The 23368-nt window shown below is 38.8% G+C and overlaps 1 protein-coding gene across 1 annotated transcript in view; it reads right to left on the reverse strand.

The window, feature by feature from the left end:
- The window catches only part of LOC103811694 (uncharacterized protein KIAA1109-like), a gene marked incomplete at its 3' end in the record, with an annotated part of 64671 nt that overhangs the window by 11112 nt on the left and 30191 nt on the right, over nucleotides 1-23368 (reverse strand). Inside the window, 25 exon segments of the mRNA XM_009084681.1 lie at nucleotides 1-2; nucleotides 4-330; nucleotides 931-1106; nucleotides 1188-1363; nucleotides 2382-2540; nucleotides 3399-3618; nucleotides 4764-4912; nucleotides 5962-6202; nucleotides 7427-7579; nucleotides 8243-8393; nucleotides 9312-9463; nucleotides 10300-10511; nucleotides 11192-11389; nucleotides 12778-12980; nucleotides 13091-13218; nucleotides 13562-13708; nucleotides 14521-14641; nucleotides 14960-15133; nucleotides 15590-15660; nucleotides 16472-17315; nucleotides 17998-18256; nucleotides 18713-18963; nucleotides 19079-19356; nucleotides 21647-21766; nucleotides 22610-22738. The exon segment at nucleotides 1-2 is cut by the window's left edge and continues 360 nt beyond it. Coding sequence (XP_009082929.1) covers nucleotides 1-2; nucleotides 4-330; nucleotides 931-1106; nucleotides 1188-1363; nucleotides 2382-2540; nucleotides 3399-3618; nucleotides 4764-4912; nucleotides 5962-6202; nucleotides 7427-7579; nucleotides 8243-8393; nucleotides 9312-9463; nucleotides 10300-10511; nucleotides 11192-11389; nucleotides 12778-12980; nucleotides 13091-13218; nucleotides 13562-13708; nucleotides 14521-14641; nucleotides 14960-15133; nucleotides 15590-15660; nucleotides 16472-17315; nucleotides 17998-18256; nucleotides 18713-18963; nucleotides 19079-19356; nucleotides 21647-21766; nucleotides 22610-22738 — 5041 coding nt within the window.

A 23368-nucleotide genomic window follows, 5' to 3' on the forward strand; every position in this document is an offset into this window, starting at 1 on the left:
AACGTAGGAGTGGGAGAGGCTGATCCAGCTGTGTACCTGCTAAGTTTGATGTCTGTCTGTGTGGCTTTGATGTCATCAATCATGGTACTGAACTGATGAATGAGGCGAACCAGTGCCATGTCGACGTGTTGGCTTATGGATTGGCAAGAGATGGTGAAATTACAGTGGAAAGTATTGTAATAGCGTTTGTTCAAGTCATGGAAAGAAAGGGCATTGGTGGAGTTGTGAGGTGTGCACATGGACTTCTCCATTACAACAGCACTAATACTGAAAGTTTCTAACATCAAAGCTGGCTTGAATTCAAGAGGAGGGAGATTGACAGCTCCTTGCCTAAGGAAAGAAAAGTTACAAGTCACTACTTAGTTCCTTTTATGAGTGAGAGTCAAGTAAGTTTCTTACACAGTGGTACATGTAATTTACCTTTTATTTCCCTTAGGATATCACCTTCTTACCATAGTTCTAAACATATTAAATTGAACTTTTACAGTTTCATTCTGTGTGCTGCAAGCATAGCAAACATTCAGTTCTATGAAACTGAGTTTGCCATGTAATCCATCACATCCTAAAGCTTTGCCCAAAAGTGGTCCAGGGCAAGATTCAGCATTTACACCAAAAGTAACATCATCATTTACAGGACTAATTATAAAACAACATGTAAGAGCCACTCAAATTGCCCCCACTATTATTCCCACCAGCTCTTCTTTCTCCAATCTCCAAGTTTCAGAAGCAGCTGAGATTCAAACACTTAAAATTCCACACGAAGATTACAATCAAAAATACTCTAACTGGAAGACAAAGCCCAAGATTAAAAGAATAAAGGGCTGCTCCTTACTGAATGGAAGTGCTGTGGAATTCTGTGTCATCACATGACAAACCTAATTTCTGTTCTTTAACCAGTATACATGTTTCCAAATGCCTCACACAACATACCTTCGGGCTCGTTTGCTTTTTCTTTCCTTGGCTGTGTCTGAATCAACAATGTCTGCTCTTAGGCAGTCCAGAGTTCCTGAGAAGGAGAGGTACTCTCCAAAGTACATCCTGTAGCAGAGGGGCACTGCATCCTGAGACTGAATTCCTGTGTAACTCAGCAGAGGTTTGAAAACAACCTACAAAACAAAACCCACTATTTAGTGCTGATAGTCCAGATGACTTCTATATTCTTGCTCCACCATTTGTTGATCTGTTACCTGTGCATCTGCCAGCTGGACAGCAGGAAACCCCTGGTTACCCTCCTCTACACCTGCAATGTCATCCTGACTGGTGCTGTGCTGTGAGTGTGTGCCATCCAGAGTGTTCTGGTCACTGGACAGAACTGTGTTGAAGTCTGAAGCAGAAGGTATAGTAGGAAGATTGGGTGCCACACCTGAAAAATAAATACTCATGGAACACTAACACCACAGCAAATTTTATCACCTCCAACTCTATTAATTCAGAAGATTCATTATAGAGATACCCCTGCCATATACAGTGAAAATCAGAGCCCTGGTCAGGTCTGTAACCTCACAAAAGTGGTGTTCAGGACAGACAAGCAGTCTGATATTGCTGAAACAAGTAAGAGAGCAGTCCAGCTAAGATTTGTGCAGAGAAACACATCCCAGTTTACAGAGGAGCCACATCAGATCAGCAGTATGTACAGCACAGTGACATTTGTAGGATCAGACACTGTGTTCAGTATTATAAACAAACTGAAACAACTTCTTACTGCCTAAGATTAACATATTACAGTGAAGGACTCGGAATAAAGATTCAAACACAGTGTTAGTGACAAAGAAAATCAAGATACACACATTATGAATGATGTCAGGCTTACAAGAATAATAAATAAGCTGCAATAAGTTGTTACACATCTATTTCTTTAGTACACTTAAGACTTTCAAGCAATATATTTTTTCTCCATTCCCTTACACCAGTTAATCACTTCCCATTCCTAAGTTACTCTGAAAATAGATGTTTATGTTTAGTCCCAAAACTGAACTGAGAAAGAGCAATGATTCCAATGCACAAAATATTTAGTAAAAAAAAAAAAGCATATGCAAATTGGATTAAAAATAGCCAACAAAATCCTAGGAACTCTGCAACTGAGGGTGATTTTATGGCTTAAGCTTTTGGCAGCTACACATGGGTTTGGCAGCTATATTTACAGTACCAAATGTAAAGAAAAAGTTCAACTTTTGGAGGAAAGCTGAGGGAAATGAAAGCAACAGTTTCGCTTAAATCACATCTTTTCATCTTCTGGTTTGCTGATAAGTCCCACAAGTAGCATTTTGAACTAATTAAGTTGTGTTGAACATAACTGCTCAATTACTATCAGAAAGAATGTGGCAAACACAGGAACAGCCAACCCAGAGTCACCTCTCGAATTCAGCTGTAATTAGCAATACCTGTTGGAAGACTATTGTGTCCAGGTTTGGTGGCAGGACTCTCCTGTACTACACTTCCTCTGTTGCCCACAGCATTTGACATCCAGTTATAGAAACTCACAGAAGATGGTTCAGACAGCAAAGGATGTTCGGATAACATGTCTGTGGCCACAGTATTTCCTATGCAGATAAATCAAGAGCTTTAGCATTTGGTGTATCAAAGTCAACAAAAACAAGGAACACAGCACAATTTTACTGACAACACCTATTTACTACAAAACTAAGCCTAATTCTCAAGGTTTATTCCACTAAATTATGTGTCAAACAGCACTACAGGTGCTACCACACAAGTTATATGTGGCACTAATGGATGTTGCACTACACAAGTATCTCAGCATTTGCTCATCTCTACCAATAATTAGAGGAAGAGAGTCATTAAGAAACCAAAATACCTTTTTTTCTGAATAATATGTCAGTCCCTGACAGCAAAGGAGAGAAGTTTTAGAGAAAATACAGTATCAAACTTATATTTATATATAAAGAAAACCAGATAACAATACACTGAACAGTAATACAGAACATAAACATTTCAATGTATGTATTGCAAGCTTCTAACACATTTGTCCAAGAGACCATTACTAAAAATCTGCCAATTCTCATATGCAAACTAAGTTACTGGAATACTAGTTTTAGTCCATTTTCTCAGCTACTTACAAGGTCACAAAAATGACAAATGCAGAATGATTATTTGCTTATTAATTCAAAAAGACTCAAGTAATTAAGAATTATACTCAAAAATTAAAGCTAAGTAAAATTAAGGCTAAGTAAATGTGAATATGTTGTTAGTTATCATTTCTTTACCCAACCTGATGCACTTGCTGTTTGCTTCTAGGAAATGGTATGGTGCAGTGATGTCTAGGAACTGCTAATAAATCTATGTGGCACTTTAAACAGACAAGACATCTCATAGTGAAAATACAGTACCTTTTCTAAATCCTTAAAATGAAACCAATCCTCCCTTCCCCACACTTATCATACCTGTTCTTGTTAAAGAGCTGCTTTTAACTGCAGTTGTACTCCTTTGGGGAGTCCCTTCCAAGAGATTGTGCAGGCTAGGAAAGCTGCCAGTGAGATAGCTGAGCAGACTCTCTTTCCTTGGGCTTTCTTTGACGGTCGTTCCCGACCGGCCGACGTGCACTGGTGAGTCTGTAGCTGTATCTCCACTAGTGTAACTTAGGGAATGATATGGATGGATGCCCTTTGTGAAGAAAACAAAGAAACCAATGAACTACTGTGCCAATGCAAAAAGGAAGCATCATTTGGTCTGAATATGAGATTGGAAAACAATAACTAAGACATTACCTCCCCTGCAAAGATATGGACAAGGAGCACTTCATTTGGGATAGGTTATATGCCAGACAAGTATTATACATCAAGTTGCTATTGAATTCTCAAGTTTCAAAATAATTTCATGTGTAAAAATGGTTTCAAAAGCCAAACAAGTAGCAAATGGAATTGCAGATGGGTCAAATCCACCTAAAGCAAGTTTGGGCAAGGAACAGTGCCTGCCACTGAATGATATCACTGAATCAGCCTCATTTGGATTTGGTCTTCATCATGGCCAAATCCCTTCCATCACAAGTACAACTAAGTGCAGCCTCTGGGGAAGGTGAAGAATGGATTCTAGGGACTTCTGGCACTAAGAGGAAGGCTCCTGGTCAACCTAAAGGCTTAGAACTATGAAACAGGTTCTCTACCATCAAAATTGATGAGCCACATGCACTGTCAAGCCAAGCATCTAGGAGTCAGGACAAGCCACCAAGCTTAACATACATACAGAAAACAACTAATTACTTACAAAAAAACCAAACCAAACCCAAACCAAACCAAAAAGCAAACCCCCAAACATTAACAGAACACATCCTGTTCAGAAATTAAGAGATAATAGTAAAACCTTGCAGCTTCCTGAACAGTTTGTGGAATTAAAAAAACACACTAATTTTACTACAAGTTATTGGAGAGCTTTGTCAAACTTCCATTCTCTATCACGGCAGTTAAACCCTCATTTCTGCTCCCATCAATAGATGAAAACCCATAAAGTTTAAAATGATTGATTAACCACTTTAATCATACCATAAAACCTGAAACAATTCACATATATATTGCTTTAAGCATGGCTCTGAAGTTAATTGGCAAGAAAACCAATAAAGAACAGATGTAGAACATAGGCAAACTGATCAAGCATCACTTTTATAAGGTCAGGAGAATACCTTCCATGTGTGAAAGTTGTGGTTTGTTATAGTTACTTTTCAGACATGTACTTATGCATCTGCAGCCTACAGAATTGCTCCCACAGACCAGCTCCACACCACTTTCCCCTCGTGCACGGTGCTAGAAACTTACCTTGATTTTCAGAACAGAATCACTGTGAGTGTGAGTCTTGGATAATTTCCTCATGATCTCAGCACCAGTTACAGGCCCAGAGGAACCACTGGCAGGTGGAGGACGATTAGCTGTTCCCTCCAACAGCATTGTGTGCTCACTGACAGTAGCTGGAACCAAGCAAACAATTTGGCTCATTTATATATAGAGAACCAAAATAATCTATTATTAGGCACCTTTACAAGCAGCCATGAACTTCCACATTCTGACACACACGTACACACAACTGTCTAGGGAATGTTCAGACAAATAAGAAAACCTCAGGCATGGTCTTACTGGATTTTGTTTAATAATCCAAGTGTTTCTGCTCAACCAAAGCAGATATTTTAGAGAAGGGGGCAAAAATGTTGATCACATATGATTCCACGTAAGTTTGACACACAAACATCTTTGGCTTTGCTGTCTTTAAGCTGGTAACTGCTGCCTGGCTTTTAACTAAAGGCAGATATTCCTCCTGATTTTCTCTTGCTAAGTATTTTTTCCTTAGTGTTATGCAATTGTTACTTGAGAAAAGAAAAACATGGTATTCCTCAGAACAGCAGCACTGTGCAGACATGCTACAGACACAGAATAAGCAAGTGAAATCAAGACAACAAAAATGAGTGCTCCAACAACATGTTTTTATTTATACCCTTCCTTTCTGTAGCTCTGAAGTCAGCTCTGTACCAAATACAAAGCTAAATCAGGAGCTTGCTGGAAATTGGCAACATGTAAGATGGTAATAGAAATTTACCACTTAAGTAGTAAAAATGAGGGGGAAAAAGAAAAAGAGAAAATATACCTTCATAAAGAACAAATAAAAAGTAAAGGTGGAAGTCCTACAGTTCTTAACTAGGGTCAGAACCTGCACAACAAAATCCTAATTCCAAGGCAGCAAATTATTAAGTTGATTTATTTTGTACAGGAAATAACAAGACAAAGCATGGGAAGGAAGAGAGGTGTCTTGTTGTGGTTTTACCTGAACAAGTACTAATTATTGTAACACTATAATTATAACTCTTAGCAGCAGCTTCAGAATGAAGATGATTTTAGAAAAGAAGCTTGATATTTCTAGAAAATGAATATAATATACTCAAGCATTAAAACTAAAGAAGATTCAAATGCTCTGAGTGCAGCTATTTGTGCCTATGAGGTTTTTATGAGGACAAGACAAAAATACCTGCATCGAATTCAAACTCTGCCCCATCAGCACTCGTGTCACTCTGCAGACCTCCTCCGTTGTCTAATCCAAGCCCATCCTCATGCTCATGGCAGGCATTTGTCTGCAGTTTCATTGGCTGAGTCGGTCTGTGCAAGCTGACTCCTTTAAAGGCTGGGGTTACCACAATGAACTTCATCCACTGCCTTGCTAAGGCAACCAGGCCTTTCTTGAGGGTCACTAAGGCAGGAAGGCCATCACTCTTTAAAAAACATAATCAAGAAATTAAAAATTCACATCACAGCATTTTGAAGTAAAGTGGAGGGGGAAAAAAGGTCCAAGCTCCCTTAAATCTCTGTGTTCAAGAGGTTTCTGACAAACATGCTGGCACCACTCCACATTGATTCAGATATAAGGAGCCACAGGACTAAGCCAAAGATAAAAATTACAGCTTCACTGAACAGAGGAAATACATTTATCTACCTGACCTGAGGACCTAGCCCAAGGCACCAAAAATAAACAGCAGGAAAGAGAGTGATTAAATACGAAACTAAAAGTACTTAAAGTAATTATCAGGCTCTGAACTATGGACTCAAATTCACAGCAACACTAGACTAACTGTAGAAACAGAACTGAAATTAAAAAGATCATGTTTTTTCCATTGTTGGTAAGCAGTATTTACAGACATAAATTTGAGGCCAAAAATAGGGATTGTTTTGATTACATCACTGAATTGTCCTAAAGGGAAAAAAAAAAAAAGCTTGTTATTTTGACCACAAATCAAACAGTGCTATTTCTGCCACAAACTGTGCTATTTTCGATCACTGGGCTCTCAGCTGAGTATGCTGAAAAACAGTGTTTAAATCTGACAGCTGTGGAATTGGATTATGAATACGACACAAAATCAGGAAGAAACACTCCTCCTTATGCCCAATGTTTGTTTAAACAATTATTTCCCACCACAATCTAGACATACTAAAGCCATCAAGAAAAAGATTAGATTCCTAAACCTTTAAGTTTGTATAATTAATTCGAGGTCTTTTCTTAAACTGTTTGCATTATCCCAAGACATGAAAACTAGTTCCAAGGAGAGAATTTGGAATAAACTAACCAGGTCATGCACTTGCCTTAATAACTGAGATTTATTCAATTTTAAAACCATGAAAAATGAAATCTGATAAAGAGGCAATGAAACCTGATAGAAAAGGACATCCATAATTCTAATGGCATGACTTTCTGGTTTATGATTTCTCATGTATTTATTTAAAATAGCTTGGTAAACATTATGCATGTTTACAGGCCATGACAAAAACAGCAGATGTGAAAGAAAATTAAATGAGATATCTACTTATCAGTTTCAGGATGTACTTGAGTTTGGGGTATTATTTGCTTGTTTGTTAACTTACAGTGTTAGCTAACTGAAGACATTAGAACTGGTACATTTGAAACTAATACACAGTGATTTCCATTTTACAGGGTAACTCACCATGGTGGCATCCTCGATAATGGAGTAATTTGCTTGATGAAGGTAATGGTGCAATATATTGCAGAGTAAACATGAAGGATTTTCTTGCAAGAAACGAGCCACTTTGGTAAGCCTGTTGTACTTGCTTCTCAGAGGGAAGTGCACACTTTTATTCTAGATTAAAATATTCAACAAATTAACATTCAAATTGCAGACTTTGCAAAGTTACTTCTGGACTAACAGACATATATGTACAGCAAGAAGAGATTTTCCAAAGCAATTATTTATTCCAAGTTAAAGAAAAAGCAGGCACTTATCTAATTTGGTTTAATGCTAGACAAAGAGTAGGAAAAAGAAATAGGAAGGGAGGCAGCAAGAAGAGACTGCTGCAAAGGATGATTTTTGAGTACAGCAGAAAACTAGCCTGACAGTAAGGTCATCAATCTCACAGTGCAAGACAGGATCTCAGCAAGGGGAATCACCTTGAAATGTTCCCACTAGATGGTGCCAAGTAAAAGAACTGCAGACAACATTCCATAAAATACACCAGGCACTACAGCCACATTTCTTACTTCTCCCCTTCCAAATGCAGAATCTCCAGTTATTTTACCAGGAGATGCATTCCTAAAAAAAATAGTCACAGCTGAGTATTTTTTTTTTCACTGAAATTTAGGCTGTGTACAAAAAGCACAGGGACTAAATTCTTGTGACCAGTTCTGGAACTAAAGGCTCCTAAGCTGTGCTGTAGGTCTGTCAGTATGTGTATCCAGAATGCCAAATATATATAACATACTAGATTGTTCTGATACAGCTATTGATTTTATAAAGGTCATTTACCTCTAGTGCTTCTGTCATAATGCAACCCATAACAGCACAGATTCGCAGGGTTCCTTCAGTTTCTAGTTTATTTAATGATGATTTCACTTGATCAATGGGAACAAGCCAAGCACCAACTGCAGGTGTTGCTGTACTCAGCAGGTTCAGCTGCCTATTGAGAAAAAGAAAAGGGAATTAGGTATTCACATGCTGCAGCAGTAATTAGCAAGATTTTCTAATGCTCTTGTGAATGACAGTCCAATAGGTGGAACATGACAGGACAATGTTACGAAGTAATAAACACATTATTGCCTAAAAAATGAAAACTGGCAAAAAGTACCTAAAGCAATTTTTGTATTATTCACTCACACACTCATGATTCCATCCAGTCTTGCTACTGCTATTCCCTCCTTTTCCCATTTGTCTTCCCTGCTGAAATCACAGTTTGCAATTCTCCTTACTGACTGAATCCCCCAATAACTGTTACACACCATGAAGGGCTTTCAGTGAAGGGCTGAGGTAAGAACGTTAGCAAAGAGTATTTTCTCATTTACAGCTCTATATGGATCTTGAACTACTGACAGATTGAAATATTTGGCTTATTCTGCAAACACAAGATGAAAAACTATCTGAGATTTGTCTTGAACCTCATAGTGCAATGGTAGTAAGATCATGAGTTAAGCACCAGGTTGAATACCAAAAGCACTGAGCTGTTCTCTTCCCTAGCATCTCCCCTCAAAACAAATAGCCTCCCCTGCCTTTCTCCTTCACACATTTCTGTCTCACTGGAAGTTTTAAGTGAGGTTTTTCTATTTGGTTTGGGTTTTTTAATCTTCCCTTTCTTCTTTTAATCATATCTAGCTAAATTTTCTAGAATTCTAAAAATTTTCTTGCAGCACTTCCACATCAATTACAACTTAAAACTGAAGCAAGAGTTACTGTAACATATCTATGTATAAAGTCCAAAATTTTAATTTCCAGAGAAGCTTCAAAAATAATTGAAATTACATGCAGAGTCTACCAAATACAAGTGCAATTTAACAAAGTACAAGTGCCATTTCCTTGCTTTTAAATCAAGTTAAAAGTATACCTTGAATATATATGGGCTGGAGAGCGCACATTGGTGGGGGCTGCAAAGCTAAACCAAATCTCTTTGATTGTTAACTTCATGCTGCAAGAGTCAGGAGGAGGAGGCATCAAGGGTATATCTTTTTTTAGATCATCAGATTCAACTCCTTCATCCTTAAAAAAGGAAACACAAAGCCAAAAGTGAAATTGTTTTCTAACATTATTACACTGAAGGGCACTGACACCTCATACCATGCTCGTAAAAATGAGTTTCACACGCATTTAGGCAAAGAAAAATCTATTAATGCTGTTCACTAACCCTCCTAAGGTGTGCTGGTTTGGGCTGAAGTAGAGTTTTCTTCACAGTGGCTAGCATGGGGCTATGTTTGGGTTTTGTGCAGAACACAGAGTTGATAATGCAGAGATGTTTTTGCTATTGCAGAGCTCACACAGAGCCAAGCCCTTTGCTGTTTTCTGTACTGCCACACTGGCAAGGAAGTTGGGGCTGCATGGGAGATTGGGAGGAGACACAGCTGGGACAGGTGACCCAACCTGACCAGGGGGATATTCCATACCATATGACATCATGCTCAGTATATAAGGTGGGAGGAAGAAGGAGGAAGTGAGCAACGTTTGAAATGATGGCATTTGTCTTCCCAAGGAACTGTTACGCGTGATGGGCCCTGCTCTCCTGGAGACGGCTAAACACCTCCTGTCTCTGGGAAGCAGTGAATTAATTCCTTGTTTTGCTTTGCTTGTGTGTGCAGCTTTTGCTTCCTCTATTAAACTGTCTTTATCTCAACCCATGGGCTTTTCTAGCTTTTACCCTTCCGATTCTTTCCCCCATCCCGTTGGTGGGGGGGTGTGTGAGCAGCTGTGTGAGGCTTGGTTGCTGGCTGGGGTTAAACCATGACACAAGGCAATACCAAGAGATCTTGCAGAAAGCTGGAAGCTCAGTGTACAAGTAGACAATATGAATGACCAATCATTTCTACACTGTATGCCCATACCTGTTCATCTGAAACTGAATTTCCATTAATATCTGAAGAGGGACTTATTCTATCACAAGGAAGATTGTCTTCAGACACATCAGTATTATAACCACTACCAGTTGGGGAGTCTGAGGAGTTATTTGATGCAAGCAATCCACCTCTCTCTGTATCTCTTGATTTACCCATGACTCCAAATGTGTTATACAATACAGCTCCAGATTGTCTTCCTCCTGCAAAAACACCAAGACTGTAAAGGTTTGTCGTGCATAAACACCTATAAGTTATGTCTCATAGAAAAGATCTGCACTTAAGAGGACATTGTCCATGAGATTTTGGTTAAACAAGACACATTACCATTTTGCACAACAGTTTATGACTATGATTCTTACACAACAACTTAACAGCTAGTTGTAGAGCTTTTAGAAATAGTTTGTTCCAAGTAGATGAACAGACTGGTTTTAAACACTAAACACTCAAAAAAAAAAAACCCCAAACCAACTTGGATGACAAAAAATACATATCTGCTGGAGTGGGTTTTTTCTTTTTGAAGCCAGCTTTCCCCTCCCAAAGCAAAGCTCTAGCCCTGTGTGCAGACATCCACTGTGGGTATCATCACAAGGTCAGGATTTAAGTGATGAGTGAAGGCATCAATTTCAACCTTCACTTTGGTTCAAAAACTGATGAAACCAGTTTATATGGAGTTATTTCATACACTATTGTAAGTGGCATTTACTACTAAAAGTGTCTTTTCTGCACACCCTATGTAATTTATTTATCACAGACATGTACTATTTAGAACCACCTATATCCAGCAATTTCTAATCAAATAACTGCTGAACTAGAAGACATAACAACAGAACTGTTAGCGCCTTCATAAAACAAAATGATATGAAGCCTAGATAAGCTTTACCTTTTATAGTTAAATTTTCAATTCCACACTCAAACATTATCCAACCCCACTTCTCTTGACTAGGACCAATCCGAGCCACATCTGGAACAGCTTGCTGATCTGTTTCATCCACAAAAGCAAACTCATCCAACTCTTCCAAAGTAAAAAGAACTTTTGATTTCCCAAAAGGAATAGCTGTTATTGCACAAGTTCCAATATCTGTGAAAATAAACATATTTGTAACTGCTTTGCTACAAAATGAAAACCAAAACCTTCACATCATCAAACAGCTCTGAAGTTTACAGTGTTTTGGGAGGGTTATCCCTTTAGTATTCCTCAAGTGGAGTAGGGGGAAGAAGTGAAAAGATTCAAGTTGAAGCATGGGCAAGAAAAAGAGAAGCACAGAAAGAGGAAAAAAAACCTTGCTCCTGATATGTTAATATGGGTGGGGTAATTTTTAAGTGTGTGAAAAAACAAGGATAGAGCAACACAAACTTAAACTTTCAAGGCATTCCCCATCCTAACACATCTGCCTTCATCTCTTTGTAAAGTCATGGTTCCAAAGACACGTGTGCAAAGATGTTTATCCAAAACTGGCAATTGGCTTGAAATTACTTTAGCAAAAAACCCACATTCCTAAGGTTCAATAGCAAGAAGTGACAGTAATAAATCCAGCACTTCTGGATAATATGTTTTAGAAGCAACTCACTTGGTATTACTTCAGAGATACTTAAAGTTCTAAACCTAATTTAAAGACAGCTCCTTGGTCAGAATCATGTCTCTGTCTGTACTGGGAACATGTAAAGCTCTAAGTCACACTGATTCCTAAGAAAATCCAGACTCAAACAGTTTTTAATGTATTATGACCTTGGCTGTCCAAGAACCAGGAAGAGGATACTGTGCTACCACAATTTCTTTGATGTTAGGCTGTAGCTTAAATATAAATCCTTTCTTCTAGTGGTATATCTGAAGAAACATATTAAATAATTTTATACTCATTGCCTAGTAAATCACACAAAGGGCTAAATGTCAAATATCTGAGGAAAAGAACTAGCTGAGTCACTTTATATCCCTTCCAATCTTCACTTTCTGCCTCCAATTTATAACTGCATTCATTTTTGAAGTCTACAAGAAATGCTAAGATCCTTAGAAAGTCACTTCTTAAACCTTTTAAATAGAAGATGATGAGTAGTTTTGATTAGAATTCCAAAATTACTTGGCCTTCTTGAATGTCTGCAGCATACCTAACACAGGGCACTACTGATCAGATTCTACCCACAGCTAAGTGAAAATAGTTAGCCATTTTGATGTTCTCTATCTGCTTTTGTTTTCCTCCAATTTCATTTGCTCACTCCTCTTTGCATAGCAGTGGGGGTTTTATTGTTTATTTATATAATTATTCCGTATTTATTTACTCACACTTGCTTTACAGAGTACTTCCTTATGTCCTAAAGATTCCTATTCTTTATGGGACAGAGTAAAACACAGCACTGTTCAAGTGCCTTTTATCTGTGTAGATAAAAACCCCACAACCCAACTAGAAGATGAACTATAACCACTTGCTTCTACGAAAACTATTCTTTCTCCAACTTAATATTGTTTAATACCTGTTGTATCAAGGCCTCTAAGTTGCCCGTGAACACGATGGATGTTCAATTTAGCAGCAATTTCTTTTCCTTTTTCTGCTCCAGAATTGGATCTCAGTGAGCCAGAAGACTGGGGCTGCATTTTGCTGGTTTGGATGTAACGATCGAACGTGACAGAATTCCTCCCAGTTTCTGCAGTGTTTGAAGTCTCCTCAACTATACCCCTTTGAATATCAGGGAGAAAAAGCAATTAAGTAAGTCTCAGACATACATATTTCATTTGAACACTTCTGTTTAAAGGTTTATGACAAGTAGTGATATGTATTATTCTTACCTGTTCATACGAACTTGTGTAGCAATTCTATCGAAGCACAAAGCTACTAATGAAACGTGAGTCACTGTTTTGCTGGAAGAAACCCCTGGAGATTCATCCACAGATGCTTGTAGTAAACACAGGTTCACCTGTACATAAAATTCCATCAAAGAGTAAAGAAATTTAGAAAAACGTGTTATATTAAGTATACACCACTAATTTCTGATACAATCCTGTCTTATACTTCTCAATAAAAGGAAACAATCACCTAGAAGACACAAGAAGATAAAGCACTTCCAGTTACCCCTATAGTGGTTGTTATTCAATATATTTAAACTGAGCAGCTCAACAACAGCTTGGCCTGTTCAAAACATTAGCTCTCTAGCACAAATACATAACTTCCCTTCAGATTTTGGGGAGCTAATAGGGGTGCAAAATAGGGGTAATTTGTAAGGCACATGTCTACTAAGAGGCTAAACAAAAAGTTGTTACCTTTGGTACCGTAACGTTGGCCTGAAGGCCTTTTATAGTCACATTGTCTTGCTTAAGTGAGAGATTGGTCTGTGCTGGTCCCTGGTTTGTTGTCCCTGTAGTGGTAGTGTCTATTTTTGTTCCTCTGATATCTTGCTTTGAAGATAACTTCGAGGGGGGAGAAAAATACTTGATTAGCACTGAAACTCAGAGCTGCTAAGCTCAAGAGTAACAGGATAGTTTTTTAGCAAGAGATTCTGACTTCGTTTACAGCACAATACAACAAGTTCCAGAACAAGAGCTGTAGCACCTACACAGTAGGTCTAGATCCATGAGGGCAGCAATGCCATTCTGCAATAAACTTTGCAACAACCAGATTTCAGCTGAAAGTTTGAGTTCTACATATGTAGCTTATATCAAACAACTTATTATGAAGCAAATAATTAGTGTCTGCTACAGTGTGAGGTCTAAGAAATCATAAAATATAAATATGGTCATTACCTTGAACAGAAAGAACTCCTAATCCTGCAGAACTGCGATACAGTTCATTCAAGTTAAATTAATTTTTTAAGCTACCACATGAACTGCAAAAAAACCCCACAGGCACTTTGACAGCTCTCCCTAAGCACTGTAAAATACTCAATAATGTCTTGCTGATATGAATATAATACTTAAGAATATCAGCAGTTATAGTAATTTCAAAGACCACAATATATGATCTGACCTCATGCAAATTACTGGAGCTAGAGACTAGACTGTCTAAAACAGAAAAACTGTCAGAGATTTCTGGTCACTGAAGGACAGTATTTGTCAGCTGATTATCAAAATGCATGTGCATTAGGCATGAGAGAAAAACAAGCATTGATATAGCATGTAGCTACTGTACAAAACACAAAATTAGATTATAACTTCTGCTATGTAAAATACAGAAAAGAATATTCTTTGAAATCCATGTGCATTGTCCTTGCTCCCTGTCTTACATTCTCTGAGAAGCTGGTTTTGCTGTTCTGCACAGCATCCCGAAGCACTTTGCAGTGCAGATCATCAACGATCGCTGCCGGGTGCCGAGAGCTGGCACAGTGCACCATCGCCTCTGTGTACCTGGGAGAGGAAACAAGCCACAACAGACCACTTAAATTTCCAGTTTCACATGATACACCATCAATCATGTTCAACTGATGCTACAGAGAAAAAAAAAAAAAAAAAGACATAAAGGGCACTTATAAAAGGCACTTCCCAGGTGGGTATAACCTTCTTCCAGCTACTGATGGGAAGAGCAGAATTACATTGGGCACAAGGCCCTACTGTTCCATCAGTGACATTACCCAATCCTTTTACCTGAACCTCTGCTGAACAAAACAGCTTTGATTTTCGACGATTTTTAGTATAATTCGCACAGCAGTAGTAAAATACAATTACCTATCCAGTGCCTCTGCTACAAGAGGAGTCAGAACTACATCCACAGTTCCTTTCACTTCCACAATTGCCGTTGTCCGTGTCTGGAAGACAGGGTGATCCAACGTCCATTCTTCCGTTATGGTCTCATCATCTGTGTTTTCTGCAGACTTCTTATCCAAAGGAGTGTAAGGGGTACTAAATAAGTCAAATATATATTAATAATCAGGCTTTGTTAAAAGAAATACAAAAGTGTCCTGGTAGCATTTTGATTCTTAATAAAATGCAAATAATGGCAGGTTTCTGCTACCATATAGAGAGTACACAAACATAATCACAAGGCAAGGCCCTCCCTAGATTCAATTTCTGCTTTTGGCAATGCAATGGACAATTACCATTAGCACCTCCCAAATTCATCTAAATTAAGTTGCCATTTTTAATCTTGAAAACACACAAGTGAAACAATTTAGTGTTTACAGTGTGTACTTTCTTTTTGAGCAAGCCCAAGTATTTGATACTAGATCTGGTACTGAAAACTACTGCTATAAATCAAATTTTGGAAGGGCTAGCAAGAGCCAAAACATTTAACAAAAGTATCAGGAAAAGCCCCCCCTTAAAAAACATGCTAATAATGTTAGGCAGTACTGAACTTACTTCGATGTTGATCCTGTGAGCTGCATGCCTCTGTCCAGTAAGGAATTAGCTGTGAGACCCTGTTTAACAATCTAAGATAAAAGTGCAAAGAAATGTATTACATTCCTTCCATCTACGAAAAAACAACAAACCAAAGGAAGCTTCAAATATTCCCCCTTAGATTTTTTTTCTAAAGGAGTCCCTCAGAAGCAGATTCTCCAATATAATATACACAAACTTCTGAGTTTATTTTTTAAATTACTTTAGAGATTAGGTTATGAAGCTTTTACATAAACATTAACTAACTGCTTTTAAAAAACCCTCCCAATAGTAATCTGCAAAAGGTTTGCACGATCACAAAGCTTTTCCTGCTAAGTGGTAACAAATAAAATGCAAGAGCTCAGACACCTATTTTCTATCAGGTCGTTCCCATTATCTTCCAAGTATTTTATTTCAGCTCCTTCCTTAAGCATGTAGTTCACCTCATTTAAAGAAGTCATTTTCTAAATCTGAGTTTCAATTTTGCACTGAAATAAAGCTCTTAGAGCCTAGAAAGTACTTTATCATTAGTAAATGTGCTGCTGCTTAAGTTCTGTATAACATGCTTTGAACAATATAATAAATATCCTTCAGCTGCAGACCATGTAACAGGCAGCATTTCTAAGTGCAGTGATGACAATTCAGAGCACACATCTTATCCACAGAACCCTAACTTCATCTTTTCTGGGCCACAACCTCTCAGCCATGCAGCCACATGATCTGAAGGCAGAAATTCAGGTACTCCTTAAGTAAAAGCAAAGGAACATCAAGTTTCTTGCAGATTTATTTACACCACAGTTTTACTCAGCAATTTTAAGTTATTGTGAATTCTTACTCCTTTCTCTACTCCTCCATCTTCCATACCTTAAAAGTTGGGACAGAAAGTTGCTCAAAAGATGATGAACTTTCTTCACTGGTTGGTGTGTCAAGGTCTAAGGGGCGATGCAATGAGGACTTGGAAGTTCTTTTGTTAGTTGGATGCTTTACTGACCAGTTGATCACCTGGCACTGTGTAAGATAGTTTTGGTAACATGCCATTACAGGTTGCTGGGAAGTTATTTGCTCACGTTCCACAGTCTTTTCAGAGTCCATGACATACATGTTATCAACATGCTCATCATCTCCTCCCAGGGCTGAAACAAATGAAGCCTGTGAAGGATGAGTCTTAATTGGCAGTGTTTTAATATCTTGAATAATTTCTCCATGCATTGTGCTTGTTAAGGGCCCTTCCACACTATGATAAATTGACCCTCTACTGTACTCAGCTTTCTGAGCTTGCCTTTTCCTCTTCTTCCTCCCTGGGTAGGTTCCTGGACCTTCATCACTACTTATTGGCTCAAACTCTTCTGCTGCAGAAAAATAAGCTTCGCTATCAGCCATTGACATACTGGAATCCATCGAGCGATACTGGTGAAATGAGTTGGAATCTGCAGATGGAGTGTATGGAAAAGAACCAAAGCTCCTCCTTTGCTTTGGGGAGTCCAAGACATTCTCATCACTGCGAGACACGTCACTGCTGAACTGCACTCCAACTGGCACAGGCTGCTTGTCCCCATAGAAGGCTGCCGTGAGGCTCTTGGTGCTCCCAAGCCGCGTGGAGCACACGGACGCTTGTCGTTTCAGTGGAGACCTGATGGGAGACTGACCAACAGGCCTTTCCTGGTTGCCAGGGGATGCAGGACGGCCCTCTGCACCATCAACTGCAATGCTGGAAACCAAAATTGAAGGTTCATTTGATTATTTTATTGTTAATGCTTCTCTTTTTGCATTAAAGCTGTCAAATGCATCAGCAGATTTTCAACTTCCTATTAGCATAGCAATTATTTGCCTAACTCTGGTGACATACAAAATGCTACCACTTGTTGGTCCACCTGTCTACATATAGAAGCTATAAAAATTAACATTAACAGAAGGTGCTGCTGTATTACATGCTGGATTTTCTACCCTGATCAGATAATCATCTCCTATTAGGGATCCACATTGGCATTCAAACTACGAAATGCATTTCAGCAGTATCATTAGAAAATAAACAACACTTTATGAATTGCTAAATCCAAGTCTTTTTCATAGAATCACAGAATCATCAAGGTTGGAGGAGATCTCTGAGATCATCAAGTCCAACCATTAACCTGCCACTGCTGGAACTCCTAAACCATATCCTCCAGCACCAGATCCAGATGCCTCTTAAACACCTCCAGGGATGGTGACTCCACCACCTCCCTGGGCAATATTCCAGTTCCTGAACACCCTAATAGGAAAACATTTTTCCTAACATCTAATCTGAATCTCCCTTGCCTCAGCTTATGACCATTCCCTCTAGTCTCCCCTTTTTTCTGTCTTAAAGCATTCAAGAGTTGAATTATGTGCCTACCTGGACAGAGCATACTAACCTTCCATGACCATCTTCCCTTTTTGCACCAGACAGGAACTCCTTCTGTCCCAGGTGATCCTCAGTGGTTGATGATGGGCTGTCCTTCTCACCTGCCAGCAAGGGCAATGCAGCACTAGAACTGCTTGTTTCTTCTGAAGATGATGAGGAGCTGTGGGAGCGCAACGGCACCTGGAGGCTTAGATGTTGTGTTTTTCTTTCCATTTCTATGCCCATAGATCTGCAATCCCAATCTTTTCTTTTTGCACCATTTGCTTTAGCTAGGATCAGAAACAGAAAGGGAAAACTGAGTATCTGATAACACAGCTGCAATGGTCTCTTCCCTACCCACTGAAATACACATCCTTATTAAATAAGAGCTCTGGTTTTGCAGTGAATGCTCACACTAGCATGCTGTACTAACAAAATCTAATAAAATCATGGCAGCAAAACATCAGATTGTCCTGGTAGACTGCTTTCTATATAAGTTGAACAGACACAAGTCAAAAAAACCTCCTTTTTACTCTGAAAGGAGTTGCATGTTAATATAAAAATTCAGCATATGAAAGCTTGTTTACTACTTTCAAGCTCTGCCTGCTCCTAAAAGGGCTCATGCCACAAGAGCACAAGTAATTCTACTTATCAACCAGAATCGTAAACATTATAAACACTAAAAAGTTAAGAAATTATACTTTTGGGCAAAATAAGAGTAAAAATACAATACAATGCATTCTCACCATCTAAAATTTTAGGAATCTCCTTAGTAATTATCCATTCTCCTGGCTGCAGTAAAGACTGCCCATAAAACATATCAGATTCTGCACTTGTGCTTGAGAAAGCAGAGCTGCTTGAAGGTGTCAGTTCCTCAAGTTTGAAAAAATCTAGTCCTGTTAAGGTGCCACCAAAGAATCGACAACCACCGAGACAGCCACACTTGTTCTTGCTTCTCTTATTTCTCAAATTATCATCAGGCCACAAAAACCACAACCTACAAAGGCAGAAAAACAGAAAACAAAACAAAAACATGAGCATATTTAAATTCAGTGAAAGCAAGATTAAAAGATATCCCTCTCAAATGTGTCTCGTTTAACCACATCTCTTACCTCTTAGTTCGGTTATCGTGTGTTTCTAAGAAGTGTCTCTGCACTTCATGTTTCGAAGGATGATCTGCAGCTAAAGCAATGTCAGCAGTGACCAGCCCCAGGTTGACAGAACCAGCTTCCAGCCAATATGCTCTCCTTAATATTGGCTGAAGACCAGTTCTGCAGTTGTTCACCTGCTCAACATATTGTCTCAGTTGAAGGTCCTGAATAGCAGCACTTACACCTTCTCCAACAGACTGGTTGTGGAGGTTGCAGTTTGCAATACGTATAGCACCCATCTGAAAACAGGATTTAGACATGAACTCTGATTACTTGTGAGAGAAACAAAGAAAGATTAGCCTTAAACCAGTGAACACATCACATACTACAGTCCAGAAAGTTAACTATTCTCTCCAAAAATGAGAGAGAACTAGTTTTATATGTAAGCATGTGCAAAAGAAAGCAAGCTTAGAAGTTCATTTCAGTCAGTTTTTACAGAACAAAACCAAAATCTCTACTTCGGAGTTTCTTTTTGTAAAGGGATCAAAAAAGAAGCTCAACTTTGGACAAATGTCATTACAAACCTTTAAAAAAATTAAATCATTATTCATTTCTTCACTGTCATCTACAACCTAAGAAATGGGAAACTTTCCAAGTCACATTATGTTAGAAAAAAGTTTTTTCCTGTGAGGGTGGTGAGACACTGGCACAGGTTGCCCAGAGAGGTAGTGGCTGCTCCAGCCCTGGCAGTGTTCAAGGCCAGGCTGGATAAGCCTTGAGCAACCTGATCTGGTGAGGAGGTGTCCCTGCCCAGGGCAGGGGGTTGGGACTAGATGATCTGTTAGGTCCATTCCAACCCTTAAATTCTATGATATTTGATATGACATGTATCATGCTATGTTCTTAGGCTAAAACATCAGTTACATACTCTGAATACAAAGTTGTATTAACTATACAATGAATTAATACCTTAATGAGGCAATCATGTTAAAAACTGCAAAGCTCAAGAAATTGCAAATTCTAAACCTTAGCTGAGAACCGCATGAATTGTCCTATAGTAGTTCCTACATGATCAAACTTCATTCCTTGTTTTGATGCAATTCCAGTAGCTTGGGTGAACCCAACAGAAGGCTGTTCCTCTCCTCTGAAAAGCACAGTATTGGCAGGAGCCAACCCTCTCTAAATATGAGCAAAGGCTCTTGCTTTACCCCTGCACTTAGCTGTGGGAACTGGTCAGTGCAGAGCTAACCCACCTGCCCACACAGCTCTGACCCTCCCCAACACTGGTGTCCAGCAATAAACCACAACACAGCCCTGTCACACAGCTTAGTCTCCAAGCTTCAAGTAATCTCAAGACATTGGATCCAGTTTCCCACACAGCTTGAGTCCTCTCCAAAAAGTCATTATCAAGTACCTGAAATTTCAACCGAGTTTTCCAACTTTTCACAGGGAAAATGAGGAAAGATGAAAGATAACCCAGCCATGGCAGAGCTACCCACAGGGTTAGTATTAAATTATTACTTCTCATCTCTGTCACAGATTATAAAGGAGCAGTGAAAACCTCTTTTTGGTTTTTTTTTAAATTTGAATGAAACACGTTCAGGATATAATTTTCTAGAGTGGTTCAGGTTATTAAGTTGCCTTTGAAAGTGCTGCCATTCATATTTATGCCTGCAGACACAGTTAATATTTGTGATGGTGCTTTTCAATATTGTATTCAAAAGAATTTTGAGGCTCAAACACACTTTTTTACTGCCACAGGGTAGCAAGCTATTCAAATGATGAGATACCACGTCATTAAAAAACGTCTAGAATAATTACCACTGCCCTTCAGTGAGGTTCTTGCTCATAACCTGAAGCTGTCCCCAAAACCTTACATGTCAGTTCTACCTTTTAGAACTGAATTTATTAATGAACAGCACAACTAATAGTTATATCAGCGTAGCAGTTTTCTTCTTTTCTGCTGTTACCATAACTCAGTTGTGTCTAAACTTTAACTACAGTGAGTAAATTATTCCAGTTTTTTCTTGTGCAATAGGATAATGGAGGAAACATCAGCTCTTCTCTACACAGCTCTTTTTGAACAGAGGATTCAGTCAGGCAGTGGCACTAACACTTCTCCCATCTCCACCAAAGACAGATCTTAGTTCAAACAGCTGTATCACACCAGAGGATCATGAGTTATCAAGCACCGACTTGTATGTGATCCATATCAATCATTTCCATTTGCTGAATTACTAACTCACAGTACAAATTATTAGCTCTCAGGGACAAAACACTGAGATTTATATTGCCCAGTGGTTTTTCAAATTTTTCACACCAATCCTGCAGCTTCAACTCTTACTCTGGCAGACACCTACTCCTCCTTACCATTTTCCAACATCATTAATGGAATTAATAAGCAGAAGCCAAATTGACTTACTCCTGGCCCAGTCCAAGCCAACTTCTTATCACTTAAAGTTGCAGAAATGCTACTTAGACCATTTCATGTAAGCAAGCAATTAATTCAGGTAGCTATTCTATCAAAAAATACCAAGTGCTCTCCTGACAAAGAAGCATTTTAATTGCTGTTAAGAGAAATATTTTTACCTTTATATTGGTGGCACAGCCGTGTTCTACCACATACAGATCTGCTCCATCCATGGCCAAGCGTGTCATCGTGTACTTTAAGTCATCAGATGTTGGGCACGGCCCAGGCACACAGCTCATCTGGAGAGAAAGGAAAAAAATAGGACAAAAATATTTAAATATCCATTAGGAGCTGTAGTTTAATTTGTACTGATCCTTTTACTTAGGTTCTGTTTAACAGAGGTTTAAAACTAGAGCAATTAGAAGTTACTTATTCTACACTATCAACACGAGCATGAGATGGAGAGTTTCCATGCTGAGGTTCATTTTCACTCGTGTTTACTTCTGTCCAGCAATGACAGGGGACCCAGTTGGCTTCCACCAGGAAGTTCTCCTGATACAGAACATCACAATAACTGGGATAAAATAAGGAGGATGTTGAGAGATTAAATCCAGGATTCATACTTAATATATGGTAAGACTTCTTTGGTCTTCAAATGACTGTACACATGGATTCCACCAGACAGGCACCAAAAGCAAAATCCCCAATGACATGATAGTTAGAGAGTCCCATATTTCATTAAAAAGTTGCTTGAAAACTGTCAGCTCAAGTTTTCAACCAAAGTACTCTTTGATTAATAGAGAACACTGGATGAAAAAGTACCATGGAAATGTGCCAGGAGCATGAGGGGAAGTATGACCTTTGGCTCTAAGTGTCACAGTACAGATAATAAGCTAAGCATGACTTCTGTGGACACTGTTTCTCAGTGTCAAAGTAATTCAGAGCACAAAAACCCTTGTGCATATCCACAGGAAAATCCAGTGAGAACTGCTATTCTTTCGAAAGCATAATAGGTATAATTGATCAAAGGGAACACTGAACTATATACTCCATGTGTCTTGATAACATTAAGGCTGAGTTTCTGCACTGTTCCACAGAACCTGTGCATACAAAGTGAGCAATTAAGGTGGATGAATGGGTACCTTAGAGTCACAAAACCGACGATCGATCCCGTGCTGGCAGATGACTACAGATTTGGGCCTCTCCAGTTCAAACTCCCGGCACACCACATGGAACACAAAGGTCTGGCCCCACTCCAGAAGACAAGCAAGCTGTAAGCAAACAGCAACACATTGCCTAAGACCATCTACACAAAGTGAATTTTGGGTATTTCATAGAGAACTGAAAGAACAACCCTAAAAGTTGGGAGGTGAGCAGGAGTAGACCCCACCATACCATTCTGGCTGCATTACCTTGCTTACACATAGCCTATTTCCTGTTACTCTGGACTAATTTTCATTCTTGTGTACACCACAACACGCAAGTCTGTAGTTTCTCATGGATAACACTGTGACATTAAACAGTTTCTTAAATTATTTCTTGATTAAAGGCAACAGTTTTTGCTATTACGGTCAACTGAGAACTTCATTGTAAAGAGAGTGCTCTGCTTACTCGGTCTCAAAAAGATCTCCAAGTACTTTATTAACATTCATAGTTTAAACATCAAACTTGCTTATATATAAGTAACAAGGTTGCATTTAGCAAGCACAGGAGGAAACTGGCTCAACAGAGCCCTGCTGATTCCCGCTAGACCTACTAATTAGCCTATTGTTGATTTAAGTCTTTTATATAGTTAAGTCGCTCATAAAGGAAATGATTCATGAATGTCTGTCTCTATTATGAGAGGGAAATGGTTTTCCTTTGGCTGGCCAACGGAAAGGGCACTTAAATTCAGCAGTAAT

This window comes from Acanthisitta chloris, unplaced genomic scaffold, assembly GCF_000695815.1.
Source record: "Acanthisitta chloris isolate BGI_N310 unplaced genomic scaffold, ASM69581v1 scaffold42561, whole genome shotgun sequence".
Lineage (NCBI taxonomy): Eukaryota > Metazoa > Chordata > Aves > Passeriformes > Acanthisittidae > Acanthisitta > Acanthisitta chloris.